The following is a 16,444-nucleotide window of genomic DNA, read 5'->3' as shown; positions in this document are numbered from 1 at the left end:
TGCTGAACTTTGCTTTTTGCATGCTCCAGCCTCCTCACCGTCGCTAGCGTGAATAATTGCAAATAGCAGCTTGCACTCAAATCTTCTGAAGAACAACATTCCTCTTACAGAGGGAATTCATGCTGGGTTGTTTAATTACTCTTTATGATTTTTCTACTCCAGGAACAAACCCAGTTCTGTGTGTGTTAGGTGCTAACCAACACAGGCTGGATTTCAGAGGTTTGTGCATACCTGTCCTGCAAAGCAGGAGGAATTTGCTGAGAAGGCTGGCAAATCATATTATGGATATGAATCATATGGATTGTGGATATACTTTAAGAAATCTTAAAGCCCAGAGAAAGTATATAGAAAGAAGTCAGATCCATGCCATGGAATACATTCTTATTTTCTGAATAATTCCTTCAACTATGCTAGTCAAGCAAGGAAAGTAAAAGCTGGTAAAAACTGCAATGATGGGGATTATATTTTGGAGTAAGCAGCAGAAAGAAACATGGGTTTTAGACTTCTGAGAGATGCCAAAAAAAGGGGGGGAAGCAGGAAAAGCTGGGTATCTCTAGAACTCCAACCCTGGATATGTCCAACCATACACTGATATTCTGGGCAGCCAAGGCTGTTGAAACTGTAGGCTTTATCCTTAAATGGTCTGTGTTTCCCCATCTGTAAAATAATATTTTCATACTCAGGGCAATGCTGTGAATATCCAGCGATGTTTGTGTCGTGCTCTCGACATTGTAATTATTTCTGTTGTGTGGAACATGGAGTGGTTCTTCAAAGACAGCTCTCTGTGCCTGTGCTGTAAATGAAAGAAATTGGTTTATTTGTTCCATTCAGTACATTATCAAGCAGCCTGCAAAATGTCTCTGAAAGAATCAAAGTCCCACTTTGAGATCTAGGAGTGGGAAAGTCCATTAAGCTGAGCTCTACCAATTTGATTAGCAGCCCCATAACTAAAAATCAGCTCAAGCAGCCTCTTCCCAAGGGCTTATATGCCCCTGCTTGTGCTCAGAGAGATTTTAAATAGCATTTTGAAGCATCATCTTGGTTAAATCTTAACTGCCCTAGATACTCGGTGAATATTGCCTTTTACCCTGCTGTTTGTCATGTGTCTAAGGGACAGTGTTTAGATTTTGACCTTGGAGGAATTTGTTCCTGCTGTCTCATGTATGATTTGAATCTCAATCATCCTTTTGTACTGCTTGAGCTGCAGTGACACCATCCCTGGCTGGCATCCTGGAGGGACATGGGAAGAGGAAAGACCATGGGGAGCTGCTTGGCCCTTCCTCTCTGCCACACCCAGAGGGTCAACCTTGTGTCCAGCTGTTGTGACATTCCTGGTCTCCATCTTGCCTCTCCTTAGTGTCTTCCAATAAGAGAGAATTGCTGGCAAACATCAGTATTTGCAAATAGATTTACAATCTGTTCCAATGTTTCACTGTAGTTGTTTTTAGAAAATCATCCTCACTTCTCAGCCAAGATGCTGCAGCAGGAGCTGGATACTTGTCCTAGCTTGGATCCACCCCTTTAGCCCATGAGCATTTTAATCTCATTTCTTTTCATTTCAGGTTTGCAGAACAGGCAATTTTCTTCTTCTTCTGCATGTTTGCAATCATGCTGTTCTCCAGGGATCCCAAATTCATTCCAGGTTGGGCAAGCTTGTTTGCACCAGGGTAAGACTCTTTCCATTCCACTGTGCCATTTTGCAATAACATTTCCAAGCTGAGATTCCTGAGTTTCTGATTTTGTTGCTTAACACTGTTACTCAGGTTTCCTGGAATAAATTGAACTGACCATCAAGTAGCAGAACCAACTTTGTTTTTTTCTGTCTCCTAGAGGAGGTGCATGAAGCTAATGGGAAATTGGGATGTGTCTGTTTGAGGCCATCCCTAGGATTTAATGTTGGGAGTGCTGTTTATAAATATATTTACAGTGAAATACTGAGTTCTTTAGGCAATCCACTGATTTCACTGGAGGCCTGAAGACTGAAGAGAGATGGCAGGAGCTGTTTCCAAATGTTATCCTGTCTGTTTGCCAAGTTTGTGTCCCCTGTGACAGCCATACCTTGTGAAGATGAATAGATACAGCAGCTAGGGAATGCTAAAGCTCAGAGAGGGTGTTGTTATTTTTTAAAGGAAGAGACCTTCATCGTTTTGTGGGTTTTTTTCAAATAAACCCCTAGTTTAATAAATTATTCCTTAATATAGCAAAGTACTTATGGACTTTTTCCTCATGAGTTAATAACTCCTTAAATCTAACACATGCTTAAGCTTTTTACTGGATGGAGCCTGCCTTTCACCAGAGAGTTTGAGCATTTTGCAAAGAGCTCATATAAATAAGATGTTTTGGGCTCTGTCTCTCTTCCTCCCTGCAATAGGCTGAGGAAACTTGTCTTCACGACTCTGGAATCAGAACAGCCAGAGCATCAGTGTGAAGGGGATTAGATCTTGGTTTTTACTTTTGCAGGGCAGCTTTTCTGGGGGGTTCACAGGCCATCGTAGAAATGTAGCTCGACAGGAAATTAAAAAAAAAAAAAAGAACTGTGAACAACAAGCATTGTTCAGACCTGACGGAAACTTGTAATCTTCTTTGGTAAATCCCTGTTTTCATAAACTTTGTAATTCTACAGGCTTGTGCTTCTTACAAGTGTTTCTGCTGCTTTTGGACAGGTTTATCTCAGATGCGGTTACGGGAATCACCATTGTGATTATACTGTTCTTCTTCCCTTCACAAAAACCTTCCTTCAGGTGGTGGTTTGACTTGAAAGGTGAGTAGCAGACCCCTCCAGGCAGGGACTCTGTGCTTGCCTGTGTCCTGGCAGGGCAGGCATGGAGCAAGAACCACAGCTATCCCCCCTTGGACCTGCAGCAGCAGTGCTGGCTGTGGGGAGCAGTGTGCCTTGAAGGTGCCATTTGATCCCAGAGAGGCTTCTTTTCTGAAGTACCAGCAGAGGCTGAGCAGTCACTGCCCTGCTGCTGATGGCAGGAATGTCTCAGTTGCTCATGTAGCTGTCAGGGTTGATGCTATGGTGGGGTGAAGTGACCTGAAATGGGTGTTCACTTACCACAGCAGACCTGATTGTGGAACAGAGGTTTGGTGTCTGACTCCCCAACAGCTTCTGTCCTTCGAGGGGAGCATGGACCTCTGAGAGGGCAGAGCTGGGCTAGTTGTCCATTCTCAGATATAGGTGCTCTTCTTCACATTCTAGAATAATTTAGAATTTGAACTCCTAAAGCCCAAACTCCCCAGCAGGTTTTGAAGTTGTGGGCTGGCCCTCCTGAGTAGAAATGAAATACAAATTTTAATTCATAAGCTGCTTGGAATAAGAGATGATCTTAGTGTGGACAAGTGGCTGATGAAAGCCCTTTGTGGATGATGGAGCATTGCCTGGGGTCTGTGGGAACAAAATACCAGCTGCTCTGACATTGTTGACATCTGACAACATTTGTTGTGTTGTCCATACACAGGAAGATGTTTAATCAGGCCTCCTGTGGATAAAATATGTGCCCTTTTTCAACAGAAAATTTCAGTCCCATTAGTGCATCTTTCCATACAACAGAGCTCACTTTATCGTGTATTAAGAAATGGCTTTTAGGGGAGATGAGCTCTCTGCTATAAAACTTACTGGCTGTTGAATGACAAATGGAAAATTAATAACATCTTTATAATTCAAGTGGCAGAAAATTTCCTCCTTCCATGGATCCCCATCCGTTGAAGACAATGTTTATGTCTGTTACAGAGAGAAAATTAACCTGATATTAAATTTTAAATCAAGAAAGCCTCAAAGAAAACTTTAATGCTAGAATTGAGGGTTTTTTTGGACATCTGATACTAAGTTAAATGTTCCTTTAACTGGCTAACTCAAGACACTCCATGTGTGTGTTTGATCAGCAACTCATGGACAGTGGGCTTCAGCACTGCTGTCAGACTCATGGTATCATTCTGTCAGGCAATGACTGATGCTCCTCTTCAGGTGGGTGTTTGACACAGGCCTCTGCTCTGTTTCCAGCACCAAACACAGAGACCCAGCCCTTGCTGACTTGGAGGAAGGCCCAAGAGACGGTGCCCTGGAACATCATCCTGCTGCTTGGAGGAGGCTTTGCCATGGCCAAGGGCTGTGAGGTGAGGTCCACAGCAGATGCCATGTGGCATCATCCTGCCCAGCAGGGTTGGATTTTATCAGGGTGTCACTTGGCGTTCTCATTTGGCTTTGGAAAACTTGTATCAATGGAGTGATCACACTCAAAGGACATATTTCTCAACTCCAAGTGACAACAATACACAGCAGATAACTGGGGAGGTTACAACTCCTTGCAAGCTGCTTGCTGTGAGACATCCTGAGGACAAGTTCTAGGAGAGGATCAGTTTCCCTGCAGGGATGCAGGAGGACGACTCCTGTTTTTGCTCTCCCCTTCTGCAGGAGTCTGGCTTGTCTGTGTGGATAGGAGGCCGTCTGCATCCCTTGGAGGGTGTGCCACCGCCCGTGGCCGTCATCCTCATCACGGTTGTCATCGCCTTGTTCACAGAGTTTGCCAGCAACACAGCCACTATTATCATCTTTCTGCCTGTCTTGGCAGAGCTGGTAAGGTCATCCCATGGCAAGACCAGCTCATCCTCTGCCCCTTCCTTGCTCTGCCCCTTGGGTGGGCAGGTTTGTCTTGGGTTTGTGCTGGGACAGGCACTGGGCAGTTCTCCTGCTCCTGGGCTCTTCAAAACCCTTGGGAGCAACAAGCCCTGTAGCATAATGTGGACACTGAGGGATAGTAATCCTTCAGACTTTGTTGTGAGATAAGTGATTATTTATCACAGAGTGTGGGATAGGGCTCTGCACACTCCACTGGATCCTTTGATCCATCTGTTGGCAGCTCGAATCTCCAAGGTGCAATTCCTGTTCCTTTCTGGTTTTCCAGGCCATTCGTCTGAAAGTAAATCCCCTCTATTTAATGATACCAGGAACTATAGGATGCTCCTATGCATTCATGTTGCCAGTCTCAACACCTCCCAACTCAATTGCGTTTTCCTCTGGACATTTGATGGTCAAGGATATGGTAAGTTTCTTTAGACACATAAAATAATGAAAACAATCAGCCTGAGTGTTTAAAGAATGGATTTTTCTGCATTGTTAGTACTTCAGTATGTAGCAAAGTGAGAAGACAGAAGTATCAACAGTGTTTGAAGGCACAGGATGGAAGGAGCTCTTATGAAGCTGAAATTTGGAGCCACCATGGCTCCAAATGGTGACAAAAGTGGTCTTGAATGTGCTCAGCATCCCCCAGCCCCTATTCTTATTCCTCTAGTCTCAGCAGCTCAACTTTCATAGGTTTCTGGATGCAGGAAATGTTCCCCAGCTCAGTAAAATAAAGCTTATGAGTGAAATTAGGCTTAGTCCCAGTTCCTGCTCACATTCCTGAGGCTAAACAGATGTTAAAGTTTTTGATGGATCAAAGCTTGGTAAGCAGCTGCAGAGTGGCCTTTGTGGCTTTAAGCCTGCTTAAGATGTTGCTAATATTAACAGCAATTAAGCCTTCAGTTTTTATAATGTTTGCATTCAAATACCTTCATGCTTCACATGCTGTAGATGTCCAGTCTAAACTCAACAGCTGTCTTTGTATTTCTTTTGTAGGCAAGAACTGGGTTGCTCATGAATCTTATGGGAGTTCTGCTTCTTAGCTTGGCTATGAACACATGGGCCAAGAGCATCTTCCAGCTGGGGACCTTCCCTGCATGGGCCAACATCCATGCAGAAAATGCCACCTCATTTGTGACAGCTGTAGAAAATGTCACTTTAAGTGCACTAAATAAAATATGAACAAAGCCACCCCTGGGGAAGGACTCACTCACTTAGGACTGGGGCACTGGAATCATCAGAGTTTGCACAGGAGGAGAAGCCACGTGGCCACTCACACTGTGTGGGACCTTCTGGTTTAATTTTATTTTTAGAAATCCTGGTCAGTGTCACAACATCTATTTGTTTTTTTCTCTGGAGATCTTTCCCCACCTTCTGCAGGTACAAATCCAACTCTCCCAGAGTCCTTCTGTCATAGGTGGTTGTTAACTGGACAACCTGTAAGCATGGAGCATCTTTGGGTAGATTCCTGTCCCCCCATGAGAGCTGGCGAGCCTTGCTGCTCTAGCTTCTGATACCCTACCTCGTTTTGGAGACCAGCCCTGGGAACAGGGTGGAGGCAACTGGATTATTTATGTGCAACCCAATGTGAGTGAGTGTATCAGAATCTGGCCGGGGAGGAGGCGGTGTGGCCGGGTGCTTCTGGCAGGGTGTGAGGATGGGGTCTCATTGCCATCTCATGAGTGATTCTCTCATGGAGGATGAAGACTATTTCTTCAGGTTGGTGTGTGAAGGGATGACTCAGGAGATGTGTTGGTAGGACTCGGTGCATTGCTCCATGCTTTGGAAACTGGAAGGCCACAGTTTGTTTCCAAACGTTCAGTGTTTTGAAAACCTGGCACAGCGGTTGCTGCCTGGTTCTTTGCACTGAGTCCATGGATGGGGTTTGGGACCAAATTAATTTCTGACGTAACTTTGGACATCGGTGGTGTCTCACTGTTGGTAACTGTGGCCAGTCTTAGGTTTGTGAGATTGACTCACTCACAAATGACCCGCTGAGTCACAGGTCAGTGGACAAGTTGCATTGGAATATTATTGACATTTCTTAAAAATAGGCTTTGATTCTTAACGCCTTTTAAAATCAGATCGCTTGGGTACTTTCAATGAAAGCATTGCAAATTGACTGTGATTTTAATCACCATTTTATCCGATTATTTTTATTTTATTTTATGTAAGGATCTAAAGTATTAAACTTAAATCATCAGTCACAGAAATAGTTGATTGAATGATAAAGGATCTGATTCTTGTTTTATGGAGGTGAGTGACTGAATCCCTGTTCTGGGACAGGTTTCTCTGATAATGTAAACTGGTGGAGCTGACAAGATGAACTGGCCTGGGGTAGGGATCCAGTGCATCCCCCCTGCTCCTGTGCTGCTGATAACCCCCAGGGCCAGGTGGGAGGGCTGGCAGGGAGATTTTTCACCCACCACAGCTGCTGGGGTTACCCTATGGGGGTTACCCTGGGGTCATGTGGCAGGTGGGGACTCGAGGGGGTTGAACCGAAATCGCCAAAACCAGTTGAATGTGGAACTTTGATCAATCAAGTTAAAAAAAAAAAAAAAATCCTTAATGTTCAAGCAAAATCCTTAATGATTGTGGAAAACTTAAAATAAAGCACGTTGGTTAGCACCTCACATGGTCCTGTTTGCTCTGTAGACTGAGGGGAGAAAAGCAAAGCCCGAGCCTCCTCCTGCTCCAGCTTCATCCCTGATTTGGGCCGTGGCTCCCCAGGAGGAGCAGGAGGGCAGTGCCGTCCTGTTAAGCAGCGGAGCAACGGGAAAACCCCTGGCCCAGCATCTCAAGGCTGCTCTGCTCAAGAGCCTTTGAGCATACCCCAAATCCCTGTTCTGCTTGGCTGTGCTGGGTTTGGGCGCTGTCGTTCTGCTCGGATGCTCCTCATCATGCTTTAGCAAAGATGGGCTGAATGGGGAGGGAAAGTTGCTTCCTGCAGTTTGCTTTTTCAGCCGGCTGTCCGTGAACAGCACGGGATTGCTGTCCCGGGCCAGGGAACAGGGAACAGGCTGTGCCCGCAGGCGCCGCAGGAAGGAGCCCCGCGGTCCCACTGCCCTGAGCCGCTGCTGCAGGGGATCCTCGTCAGCCACTGGGACAGAGCTGCCTCTGTCCCTGCAGCCTGGAGGACAGGCAGCAAGGGCTTTGGGATCATCCAGTTCCGAAGGGTAACATCCAGTCCAGCTCCAACACAGATGTTGGGGTCACAGGTTTGTTTATGGTCTCAGCTCTGACTTGGTGCATCCTCTGTGATCGAATCCAGAATGGTTTTCCTTGGGCTTGAAAGCAGAGCTGGAACCACAGAGTTTGTGTAGAAGCCTCCAAAAATCACTTCCAGGGTCCTGGCATGCCTTGGCACTGTCTATCCAGGGATCAGGAAGTGTTTCACAAATGCAGCCAGGGCAGGTTTGTGATCTCTGGGCTAATGTGAGAAACTGAGGCAGACAGGGGACCAGTGACTTACCCAAGGTCCACAAGGAGGCCTTGGCACACCTGGGAAAGGTGTAAGAAGCACCTGGATCCTAAACCTCTTTAGTCCAAGACCTGTTTGCCAGCTCTGGCAGCAGCCCCTGTGTTTCCCAGGGCTCCTCAGAGGATCTGATTTAAGGCATGAGGACAGCAGCATTACCTAATTCTGCTCTTTATACCCAGGCATCTATGAGAGCATAGTCTGGCATACTTGAGTTTTAATTATTTTTTTTTAAACAGAGATTTTAAGATTTAGTATTTCTGGGGTTCAAAGGTAAACAGGCCTGCATGAATAATTTCTGATTGCATTTGCTGCTGCTAGTACTAAGATTTGCCAAAAGCAGCTTTTAATGGCAAGTCAACCCCATTAGTCTTGAAGGGTCTGTGATATATGTAGAGATATGAAAATTCCCAGGAAAGGGTATTTCAAGTTCTGTAGTGACCTTCTATAACTTTGACTGTGTTATTTTAAAGGAACTTTGCTTGCCTATGCACCATTTCTCTAGGAATGTAAAAATCCAACAACCATCACAAAAGCCATTCACATTAGCAGCCTCCTTGTGAATTTTAATTAACAGGAAATGCCACTCACGCATTGAAATTCAACATCCAGAATATCTCTGCTTTACTCCTTTGATGTTCCCCATCCACTCCTGGACCAACATCCATATGTTCTCCTGAGACACTCGGAGGAAAATAATTTTGGTTTATTTACAGTAGGAAAGCATTTTGTCCTTGTCTTTTATCCCAGAAGCATTCGAGTTGCTTTACAAACTGTTCACACGGAGGAGCTGCTCTGTGAGTCCTTACAGCAGAGAGTGATTCCAGAGCTGTGCTCGTCAGTTTGCACTCAGCAGCGATGCTGGAATTTCAGGAGAGACAGGGAAAGATTCCTGAAACAAATGAAAGTGCAGCATGATAGGGACTTCAGCTATTACAGGTTAGATAGCCTTGGTTCCCTTATCCCATTTATCCCTCATCAGTCGCTGAAAGGATATTGCTGGGATTTCCCTGTATTTCTATAGTAGTAACCTAAGAAGACATGATCTGGCTCTGTGTTACTGCAAGTTGTTCATTTGCATGTGATTTTAACAAGCAAACAGCCACCCCTAATTGGTTAATCTTTCCCATACCCTCAATTCCTCGAATGGGCAGAATAACGTGATCCACAGGTGCTGATGATACTGCCATGGAGAATTATCTTCAGACTTACATCATTCTATTTTAGCCCTTCATTCATCTTCTTTCTCCAGTCATTTTCTTAAACTGTATAGTTAATTTACCCCACCCTCTACCTGGGGCACAGTGTCACCATGACAAGGTTGCGCTGTCAGCACAGGTTGAACTTGCAGGTGTCTTGGCACAGGCCCACCCCAAACACTGCAGTCTGCAATCAGAACTGAGTTTAAAACCTCTGTGCTGGTGGGTACAAGCTCAGTCCTCATCCCTAGTCCAGGTAAAGCCAGGCTCTGTTTCCTGGCAGTGATGCCAGTGGAATCCTCTGCTGCCTCATAGTTCCAGCAAGCTGCTCACAGGCATGTGGGGCTCAGTTTCCTCCTGTAGTGCTAAAAAGTCAAAATTGGTGATGTTAGAAAATTTTAGAGCTTGAGCTCTACAGAGACTGGAGCTTGTCAAGAAAGCAAATGCCCTTTATACCATCTGGAAATGAAACAGGGTGGGTAAAAGGCACCTTGGAGCATCCTGGGAGGACATAGTGTTCCTCCTTATGTTCATCAGTTTTTCTTAGGACTCTCCCAACCACAGAGTATTTCTTTTTCAGAACCAAGATGAGCCAGACCTCAGGGTCCTTGAGCAGAGTGTGACCACAAGATGTCACAGTTGCTTCGTTGCGATGCGTGGTCCTGCCTTTCCCGTGTTGCAATCCTGCCCCTTTCCCGCTCCCAGCCTTCACCTGCTGTTCTCCAGGTATCCCTAGGAACACACACACTGGTATTGGAGTTTTTTGCTGCTGTGTTTTGTTTGTTGGGGGGTTTTTTTGGCAAAGAAAACTTGTTCATTTTGTTCTGGGGAAGGTTAGGCATTTATGTTTCTAGCTCATTTACAGGTAGTTCATGGTATAAAATCAAAGTGACCCCAGATTTATGCCCTTGCTCTAGGTCCAGCCAGCAGAGTTTTGAGTTGAGCCAGAAGAAAAAATCTGACTGCAAACAAACACTTCTTGGTGCTGCCAGAGTTACTGCTCAGTGTCCCCACAGACCTCAGGTGCCTTTGCCAGATGATGTAGCAGACTCAGAAAACACCGCAATGTTGTGGACTTGAGAGGTTTTTATTCTTTATAGCCTATTGCTAATTTTTTTTTTTTCTGCCCCAGAAAGCTTCCTGGGTAGCCTGGAAGGGGTCCCAGGGGCTGATGCTAAGATCAGTTCACTCTGAAGTAGAGCGAGAAAGGAGTTTAGTTGTAGAAGAAGCTGATGAGCCTTGCAGGATCCCGCTATGGGTCTTTTGGGTTAGTCCCTTATAGTGTGCACATTGAATTCAAGACCTAATTCATGGCCTGTGCAAGCAATTGCTATGGATGCTCCAAACAAACAGCACTTTCTTTCCCGCCCGCCTGGCTGGTGCCTCTTCCCGGCTGGAGCCAGTCAGAGTTTCTCATCCGGCCTCTGAGCTCCGGGACACCAGAAGGAAAGCTTTGCTCCACCAGCCACACAGGAAAAACAAAACCCCCAACTACAAAGCAGAGTTGTTGAGTGGAGCAGCAAGGGCACAAGGGACCTGGTGCCTGCAGGAAGGGCAGAGGAAGCGGCCGACGTTTGCTCTGCTGTTGCGCTCGTCATTCCTTGTCCTCCAATGCCTGCCACTGCCATGGGCTCCAGCCGTGTCCCCTGGGGAAGGTGCTGCTCTCCCACCTCTCTCTGGAGGGCAGAGCCCCACGTGCTTTGTCCCCAGGGGTGGCCGGGACAGGGCTGACCTCCAGCCCTTTGCCCTTTCCCACCCAGGGGAGCATGAGAACATCCCGGGGGCCCGGCGGTTCCCAGCTGGCGGGAGGGCTTGGCTTGGGACAGCCCATAAGGGATGGGCTCAGTGGCAGCTGGGTGAGTTGTGTCACCCTTGCCCACAAATGGTGGCTTAGCATGAGAGCATCTGGCCAAGGCACAGGTTTGGTGGGAGCCAGGGAAGGCTCCTGTAACCCCCGAGCTCATAACTGAGGAGCAAACATCGTGGTTGGTCCTCATCTCCTGGTGAGCAGGTTTGGTGGCTGGAGCTCTGTGCTGGGCACATCCTGGGGGCCAGGCAAGCTGATCCCTTTGGAGACTGCACATCCCGGCCTGTACATCTGGGAGCTTCTCAACAGTTTGGGAATCCTGACTGTGGCTGGGTTTTCTCTGCAGTGGATTTGCAGGGAATTCAGAAAGGTTCAAGTTTGAAACTTCCTCTTCCTCTGCTAGGACTGTGAGATGAGCCTTGAAGCTGTTTGTGAGCCCTTCACACAGTTTCAGCAGGGACCAGCAGCCTGCCAGAAGAGATCAGTAGTTACCAACTGGTTTGCTGGATCCTGCTGTGTCCTTTGTGCCATGACTGATGTCTGAAAGAGGAAAAGGTCCCTTTTGCTCTGAGAGAGATGCCAAGCCTGCCCGCTGCTTGCTGGTGGGCAGTGTGAGGAGTCATCTGATTTCCCCACAAGGAATGATGACACTGCAGTGTCTGTATGATCCTTGTTCCATCTTCATCAGCCCACATGTCATTGACTCATTTTTTTTTCAGCTATGTGTCATTAAATTAAGCCTTCTCTGCAATAACAGTAAGACCAGAAGAAGTGCAAAGCCTGAGCAGTGCTGTGCACCCTGGCACTGTTCTGTAGTGCTGTTATTCCCCGGGCTTCACTCACCAGGTTTTGCACACTTCAGGGATTGCCAGTGTTGCTGATCCGAATTGCCTTTAAACATCTTGGTTTTTGAGTCCTGGCTCTCTGGTGCTGCTTTGGATTCCTTGCCTGCCTCTTCTAACAGCCACATCCAGGATCCTCTCTCAGAGCAATAAGGCACTGGAACATGGAGAGTTTTTGGGCAAGTCTGGGGCGCCTCACTGCCACTGGGTACGTAGAGTCAGCTTTAATCCCTCTCTGTCTTGATAGCTGTTGTATGGCTTTTTCACAGAAAACCTCCTTTGCTAGTCAAAACTGTGCCAAAGGATAGCTGAGGCTGCTGTCAAGTGGGAGAAAGGGATTGCCTGGCTGAGTTTAATCCTGGGGACAGGCTCTTCTCCCCTCCAGGTTTTCTGGTTTCCGGAGAGTCGCTCCAGATGTGAGGCCTGAGAAATTATATTCTTTCCCAAATGTTTGTTTCCATTAGACATTTAAATAGATTTATGGGACATTCATCCTGTCTGTAGTGGCCAAATTCTTGTCCTTGGAGATTTCCTCTGGCACTGCAGCTTCAGTGTGAAACTGTGTTCTCTGTTTGTCACCCTTAAACATGTAGGTTTGTGTTTGGCCTCCTCTTAAGAGGCAGGGAGAGCACCACTCAACTGCCTCTTGTCCATGTAACACCTTTTAAATACAGAACTGGTCTAACAATTTCCACAAAAGCCACCAGCCTCCTCTTTCTCCCTCCAACATCCTCTAAATAAGCACCAAAGCCTCAGCCACTGCCAATGAGCTGACCCCTCAGAATGACTCTGTTATGGTTTTTATAAAATAACACAATGCTTTCCTGTGCTTGCAATAATAGAGGAGCAGTTGCATTGTACTTGGTATTTATTTTTCAATAAATGCTTTGAACTTCCCTGTCCTGCTGCTTCCAGGGGAGATCTCAGCCCCAGCTACTCAGGGAAGTTAGCAGGGAAGTAGAGAAGGGTGAGACCAGAGGCACTCAGAGGAGGATATTGCAAAGCCCTGTAAGTGACCATCTCCAGAAAGCCCCCTAATTAGTCTTTATGACCTTCCTCTCCTAACACCCATGTACTTGTTCTTTTTCCAGGATGAGAGCCCGTGTCTACTGTGAAGACTTTCTGTTCCCAAAGGTGCACAGAACTGTGGCAGACCTATGGTGGATTTACTCCAAACCTGTCCCAGCAGATGGCAGAGAGCTGTGGACCTTGTTTCTGCAGTGTTCCTGCATTACAGCAGTGATAGGAGGCCTCTTTTACAACTGGATGTTTGCTTCCCTGGAGTACTCCTGGCACCTCTCCGTTGCCATGGCCATCTCCTTCAGTCTGCTCCTTCTCCTGACCCTCCTTTTGGTGCATCCTGCCCGTTGTGTCTTCAGCATGATCATGCCCACGTTAGGCACCAAACAGGGCCGGAAGCTTCTCTTCTCAACCTGCATCATGATCGCAGTGGTGAACATAACACCCAACATCATAAGCAACATTAAAACCATACTGCAGCTTATTAAGTGCACCTGCAAGAACTCCTCTGACAGTCTTCTGAACTCAACTGCCCTGCTAGAGAAAGTTTCCTGGGAGTTTGGGGATGCAGTCCAAGAAAGCGTTCCTTCCCTTTATAAGCCTATGAATGGACATTTTCGCTTTTCATTGCTTCAGAACAGCTCCTTGATTTATCAAAAAATGCACCTTGCCGGTGAGAAAATTAGCAGAGAGTTCTTGTCTGTTGAGGTACTGGTCAAAGACTCAATACGAGTAGCCAACAGACTGGCTGCTGGTTTCTCCATGCTCTATCTCTGTTTTGAGTCCACCTGGTATTTGAAAAATTATCTCACCAACCTCCGCTTCGACAATTTTTACATCACCAAGAAGCTGGAGCGTTTAGCTGTGGACAGAAAAGCAGCTCATCTGCTGGTGGGCTCATCCAAAAAACTCATCCGACCAACAGGCTTGAAGCTGTCCTGGGAAGAAGTGGTGCTGTGCCTCATGCAGGCCATGCTGGTCACCGTGGCCCTGATGCTGATGTTGGTGGTCGTGGCCATGGACCACTTTGCGTTCAGCGTGGCAGACACGGCGGTGAGAAGGGCAGCTCAGTTCTCTGTGGTGCCCATCACTCTCAACATCAAATACAAGGTGAGTGCTGGGCTGTCCTGCCCTGCCATGTGTGGGGACCCCACTCTGTGTCACTTCAGGGAGCTGGTGGTGGGGATTGCAGTTTTTGTACCCTTATTTACACAATCCTGACTTTCCAGCAGCCAGCTGGATGAGCAACAAGCTTTGGGGAAGGAGGCAGTGGCACAACCTCAGTTGCTCCTCCCAGTGCATCAAATAGCAGCAGACACACTCCAAATTACAGCTCCTTGGGAGCTTGGAGGGGAGCAAATAGTGCCTCATGCTGCAAAGAAGCTGCTAGCACCAGGCAGTCAGGTGCTCCCGTGTCTCCAGGTCCCTTCCCTAAGCAAGGTGGAGGATGGGAGTCCCTTGGACACTGTCCCCCCACTGCAGGGTGAAGGCAAGTCCAAAAGGAAGGGGGCAGCTGATGAACACCGAGGATGTCTCCTCATCTTGTTGCACGGGCTGTTTCTTCAGTAGAAATCCCTGCTTGCTGCCTTTGTTGTCACCCTCTGCAATCCTTTTCACAAACCTCTCCAGGTTCTATTTCAGTATTCTTAGGCTTGGTGTTTTAGCTTCCCTCTTCTGCCACACAGCCTGCGTCTCTCCCCAGCCCTAGGATCCTTAGTGCAGATACCTGCTTATGATGGATTTATAGGAAAATAATCAGGTCTTTAAAAAAGCCTCTAATATTCAGATATTCAGCCACTAATACCATGGTCTGGATGATGTCTTTCACCATAAATCCCATACAGTGAATGCCTGTTACCATCTCTGTAACAGTGGATGAAGATATGAGATAGGACTGGGTCTCACCATGCCCAGTACTCAGTGCCTGCACATCACACTGTTACTCAGCCTGAAGTGTTCACACTCTTCAGTGTCCTTCTCTTAATGCTGTAACAGTGATTCCACACCCCCAGGCTAATGTTTCTGTAGTAAACAGCTGATTTTGGTTTCTTCATACCCCACTTACCTATTAACTCTCCTTATTACAGGTTGAAATACGCATCGTGCCCTTTATATTCCAACTTTTACCGGGTCCTTCTAAGGAATTACTACTCGGGGACTTCAACAGGACCTACCACCATCATCTGGTCTTCAGCTCTGCCCACTGCAGGATCAGCCCCCCCACGCCTCCCAACCCCTCTGTGCTGCTGGTTATAGGGCTGCTCTTCTGCATCCTCTACGCCACCGTGTTCCTGGAAACCTACGCTCGCCGCCTGTGCCGGAAAATCGCAGCCTCCTTCTTCCAGAGCTGGGAGGAGGAGCGAGTGCTTTACCTCTACAGGAAACTCTCCAGGAGGCACAGGAAGGAGCACAACTGTGTGAAGGGTGCTTTTGGAAATCAGGGGGATGTCTGACACCACAGCACAGGCTTCTGCCACAGGATCACACATTTAATTTTCCAGAGTTAGAGAAGTGTTCGGAGCCTGGGGGAAAAGTTGAAATGTCATATTTTTGCATTAATTTGAGAAAAATGGGCTACATTTCCTTTTTTTTTTTTTTTTTTTTTTTTTTTTTTAATATCTAGAAAGTCTGGAGTCAGCTGTTGCAGGAATGGTGGGAGATGGCTCATATGACTTGGGGCATATCTGCAGCATTAGGCAAGGTTAACTGGGAAATACATGGGAGTCAGGGTCAGGGAGGAGCTCATTTCCAGCTCGACACATCTGTTCTGGAAGAAGTATACACTTCCTTTCTTTCTTAAGTTATCCCTTCAGGCAACAAAAAAGGAAACTCATTTGACTTGATTAATTTAATTTTCAATTAGTTTTTCTTTCAGGCTTCATGCACAGAAACCTGGGTAGACCAGATAAATTTAGAGGATCGTTTATTCACCAAAGGAAGGGTCACTTCAACCTGCTGAAGTGAATTCAAGACCAATATGACCATGAGAGGCACATCCTGGGCATGGGTGGTGGTGGAAATCAGCGCATGAGGACTTAACAAAATCTCTTCAAAAAGGCTGTTCAAAATAAAATATAAATAAAATAGCTGAAGGACCTCAGAAGAGAATGAGAACAGTCAATAAAGGTCAATTTGGGTGTCGATCTCTTTTCCCAAGTAAGAAGTGATAGGATGAGAGGAAACAGTCTCAAGTTGTGCCAGGAGAGGTTTAGATTGGATATCAGGAAAAATTCCTTCAAGGTCTATCAAGCACTGGCACAGGCTGCCCAGGGCAGTGGTAGGGTCGCCATCCCTGGAGGGATTTAAAAGACACATAGATGTGGCACCTGGGGACATGGTTCAAGGGTGCCTTGGCAGTGCTGGATTAATGCCTGGACTTCATGGTTTTAAATGTTGGGTTGTTTCAAACTCAGAAACTGTGTTATTGTATCCGAATGAACAAATCCATCACTTGGGCAGCATCTGAAATGTGTTATT

General features: G+C 46.6%; 2 protein-coding genes across 4 annotated transcripts in view; both read left to right on the top strand.

The window, feature by feature from the left end:
* Positions 1 to 7,254, top strand: part of SLC13A3 (solute carrier family 13 member 3) — a 26,529-nt gene extending 19,275 nt beyond the window's left edge. For both annotated transcript variants that reach the window (XM_008633925.2, XM_017733064.1), the window contains exons 8-13: positions 1,563 to 1,667; positions 2,664 to 2,761; positions 4,004 to 4,116; positions 4,415 to 4,576; positions 4,905 to 5,042; positions 5,618 to 7,254. In XM_008633925.2, the coding sequence (XP_008632147.1) occupies positions 1,563 to 1,667; positions 2,664 to 2,761; positions 4,004 to 4,116; positions 4,415 to 4,576; positions 4,905 to 5,042; positions 5,618 to 5,803 (802 nt within the window). In that variant the 3' untranslated portion in view covers positions 5,804 to 7,254. The remainder of the gene's footprint in view (positions 1 to 1,562; positions 1,668 to 2,663; positions 2,762 to 4,003; positions 4,117 to 4,414; positions 4,577 to 4,904; positions 5,043 to 5,617) is intronic.
* An 89-nt stretch (positions 7,255 to 7,343) lies between these two features.
* OCSTAMP (osteoclast stimulatory transmembrane protein) lies at positions 7,344 to 16,110 on the top strand. 2 transcript variants are annotated; one of them, XM_017733079.1, is made up of 3 exons: positions 7,344 to 12,955; positions 13,039 to 14,077; positions 15,055 to 16,110. In XM_017733079.1, the coding sequence occupies exons 2-3, from the start codon at positions 13,040 to 13,042 to the stop codon at positions 15,418 to 15,420; spliced, it is 1,404 nt and encodes a 467-aa protein (XP_017588568.1). In that variant the 5' UTR covers positions 7,344 to 12,955; position 13,039; the 3' UTR covers positions 15,421 to 16,110. The 2 variants fall into 2 exon arrangements, with proteins under 2 accessions (XP_017588568.1, XP_017588563.1); XM_017733074.1 differs by having other exon boundaries at positions 7,344 to 14,077.
* The last annotated feature ends 334 nt before the right edge of the window (positions 16,111 to 16,444 follow it).

The sequence above is a fragment of the Corvus brachyrhynchos genome, unplaced genomic scaffold, assembly GCF_000691975.1.
Source record: "Corvus brachyrhynchos isolate BGI_N302 unplaced genomic scaffold, ASM69197v1 scaffold10, whole genome shotgun sequence".
Classification (NCBI taxonomy): Eukaryota; Metazoa; Chordata; class Aves; order Passeriformes; family Corvidae; genus Corvus; species Corvus brachyrhynchos.
This window is presented reverse-complemented; position numbering and strand designations above follow the sequence as displayed.

Coding starts and splice junctions, on each gene's coding strand:
- OCSTAMP (XM_017733079.1), top strand. CDS start 13,040: ATGAGAGCCCGTGTCTACTGTGAAGACTTTCTGTTCCCAAAGGTGCAC. Junction 14,078..15,054: donor CTCTCAACATCAAATACAAG/GTGAGTGCTGGG, acceptor TCCTTATTACAG/GTTGAAATACGCATCGTGCC.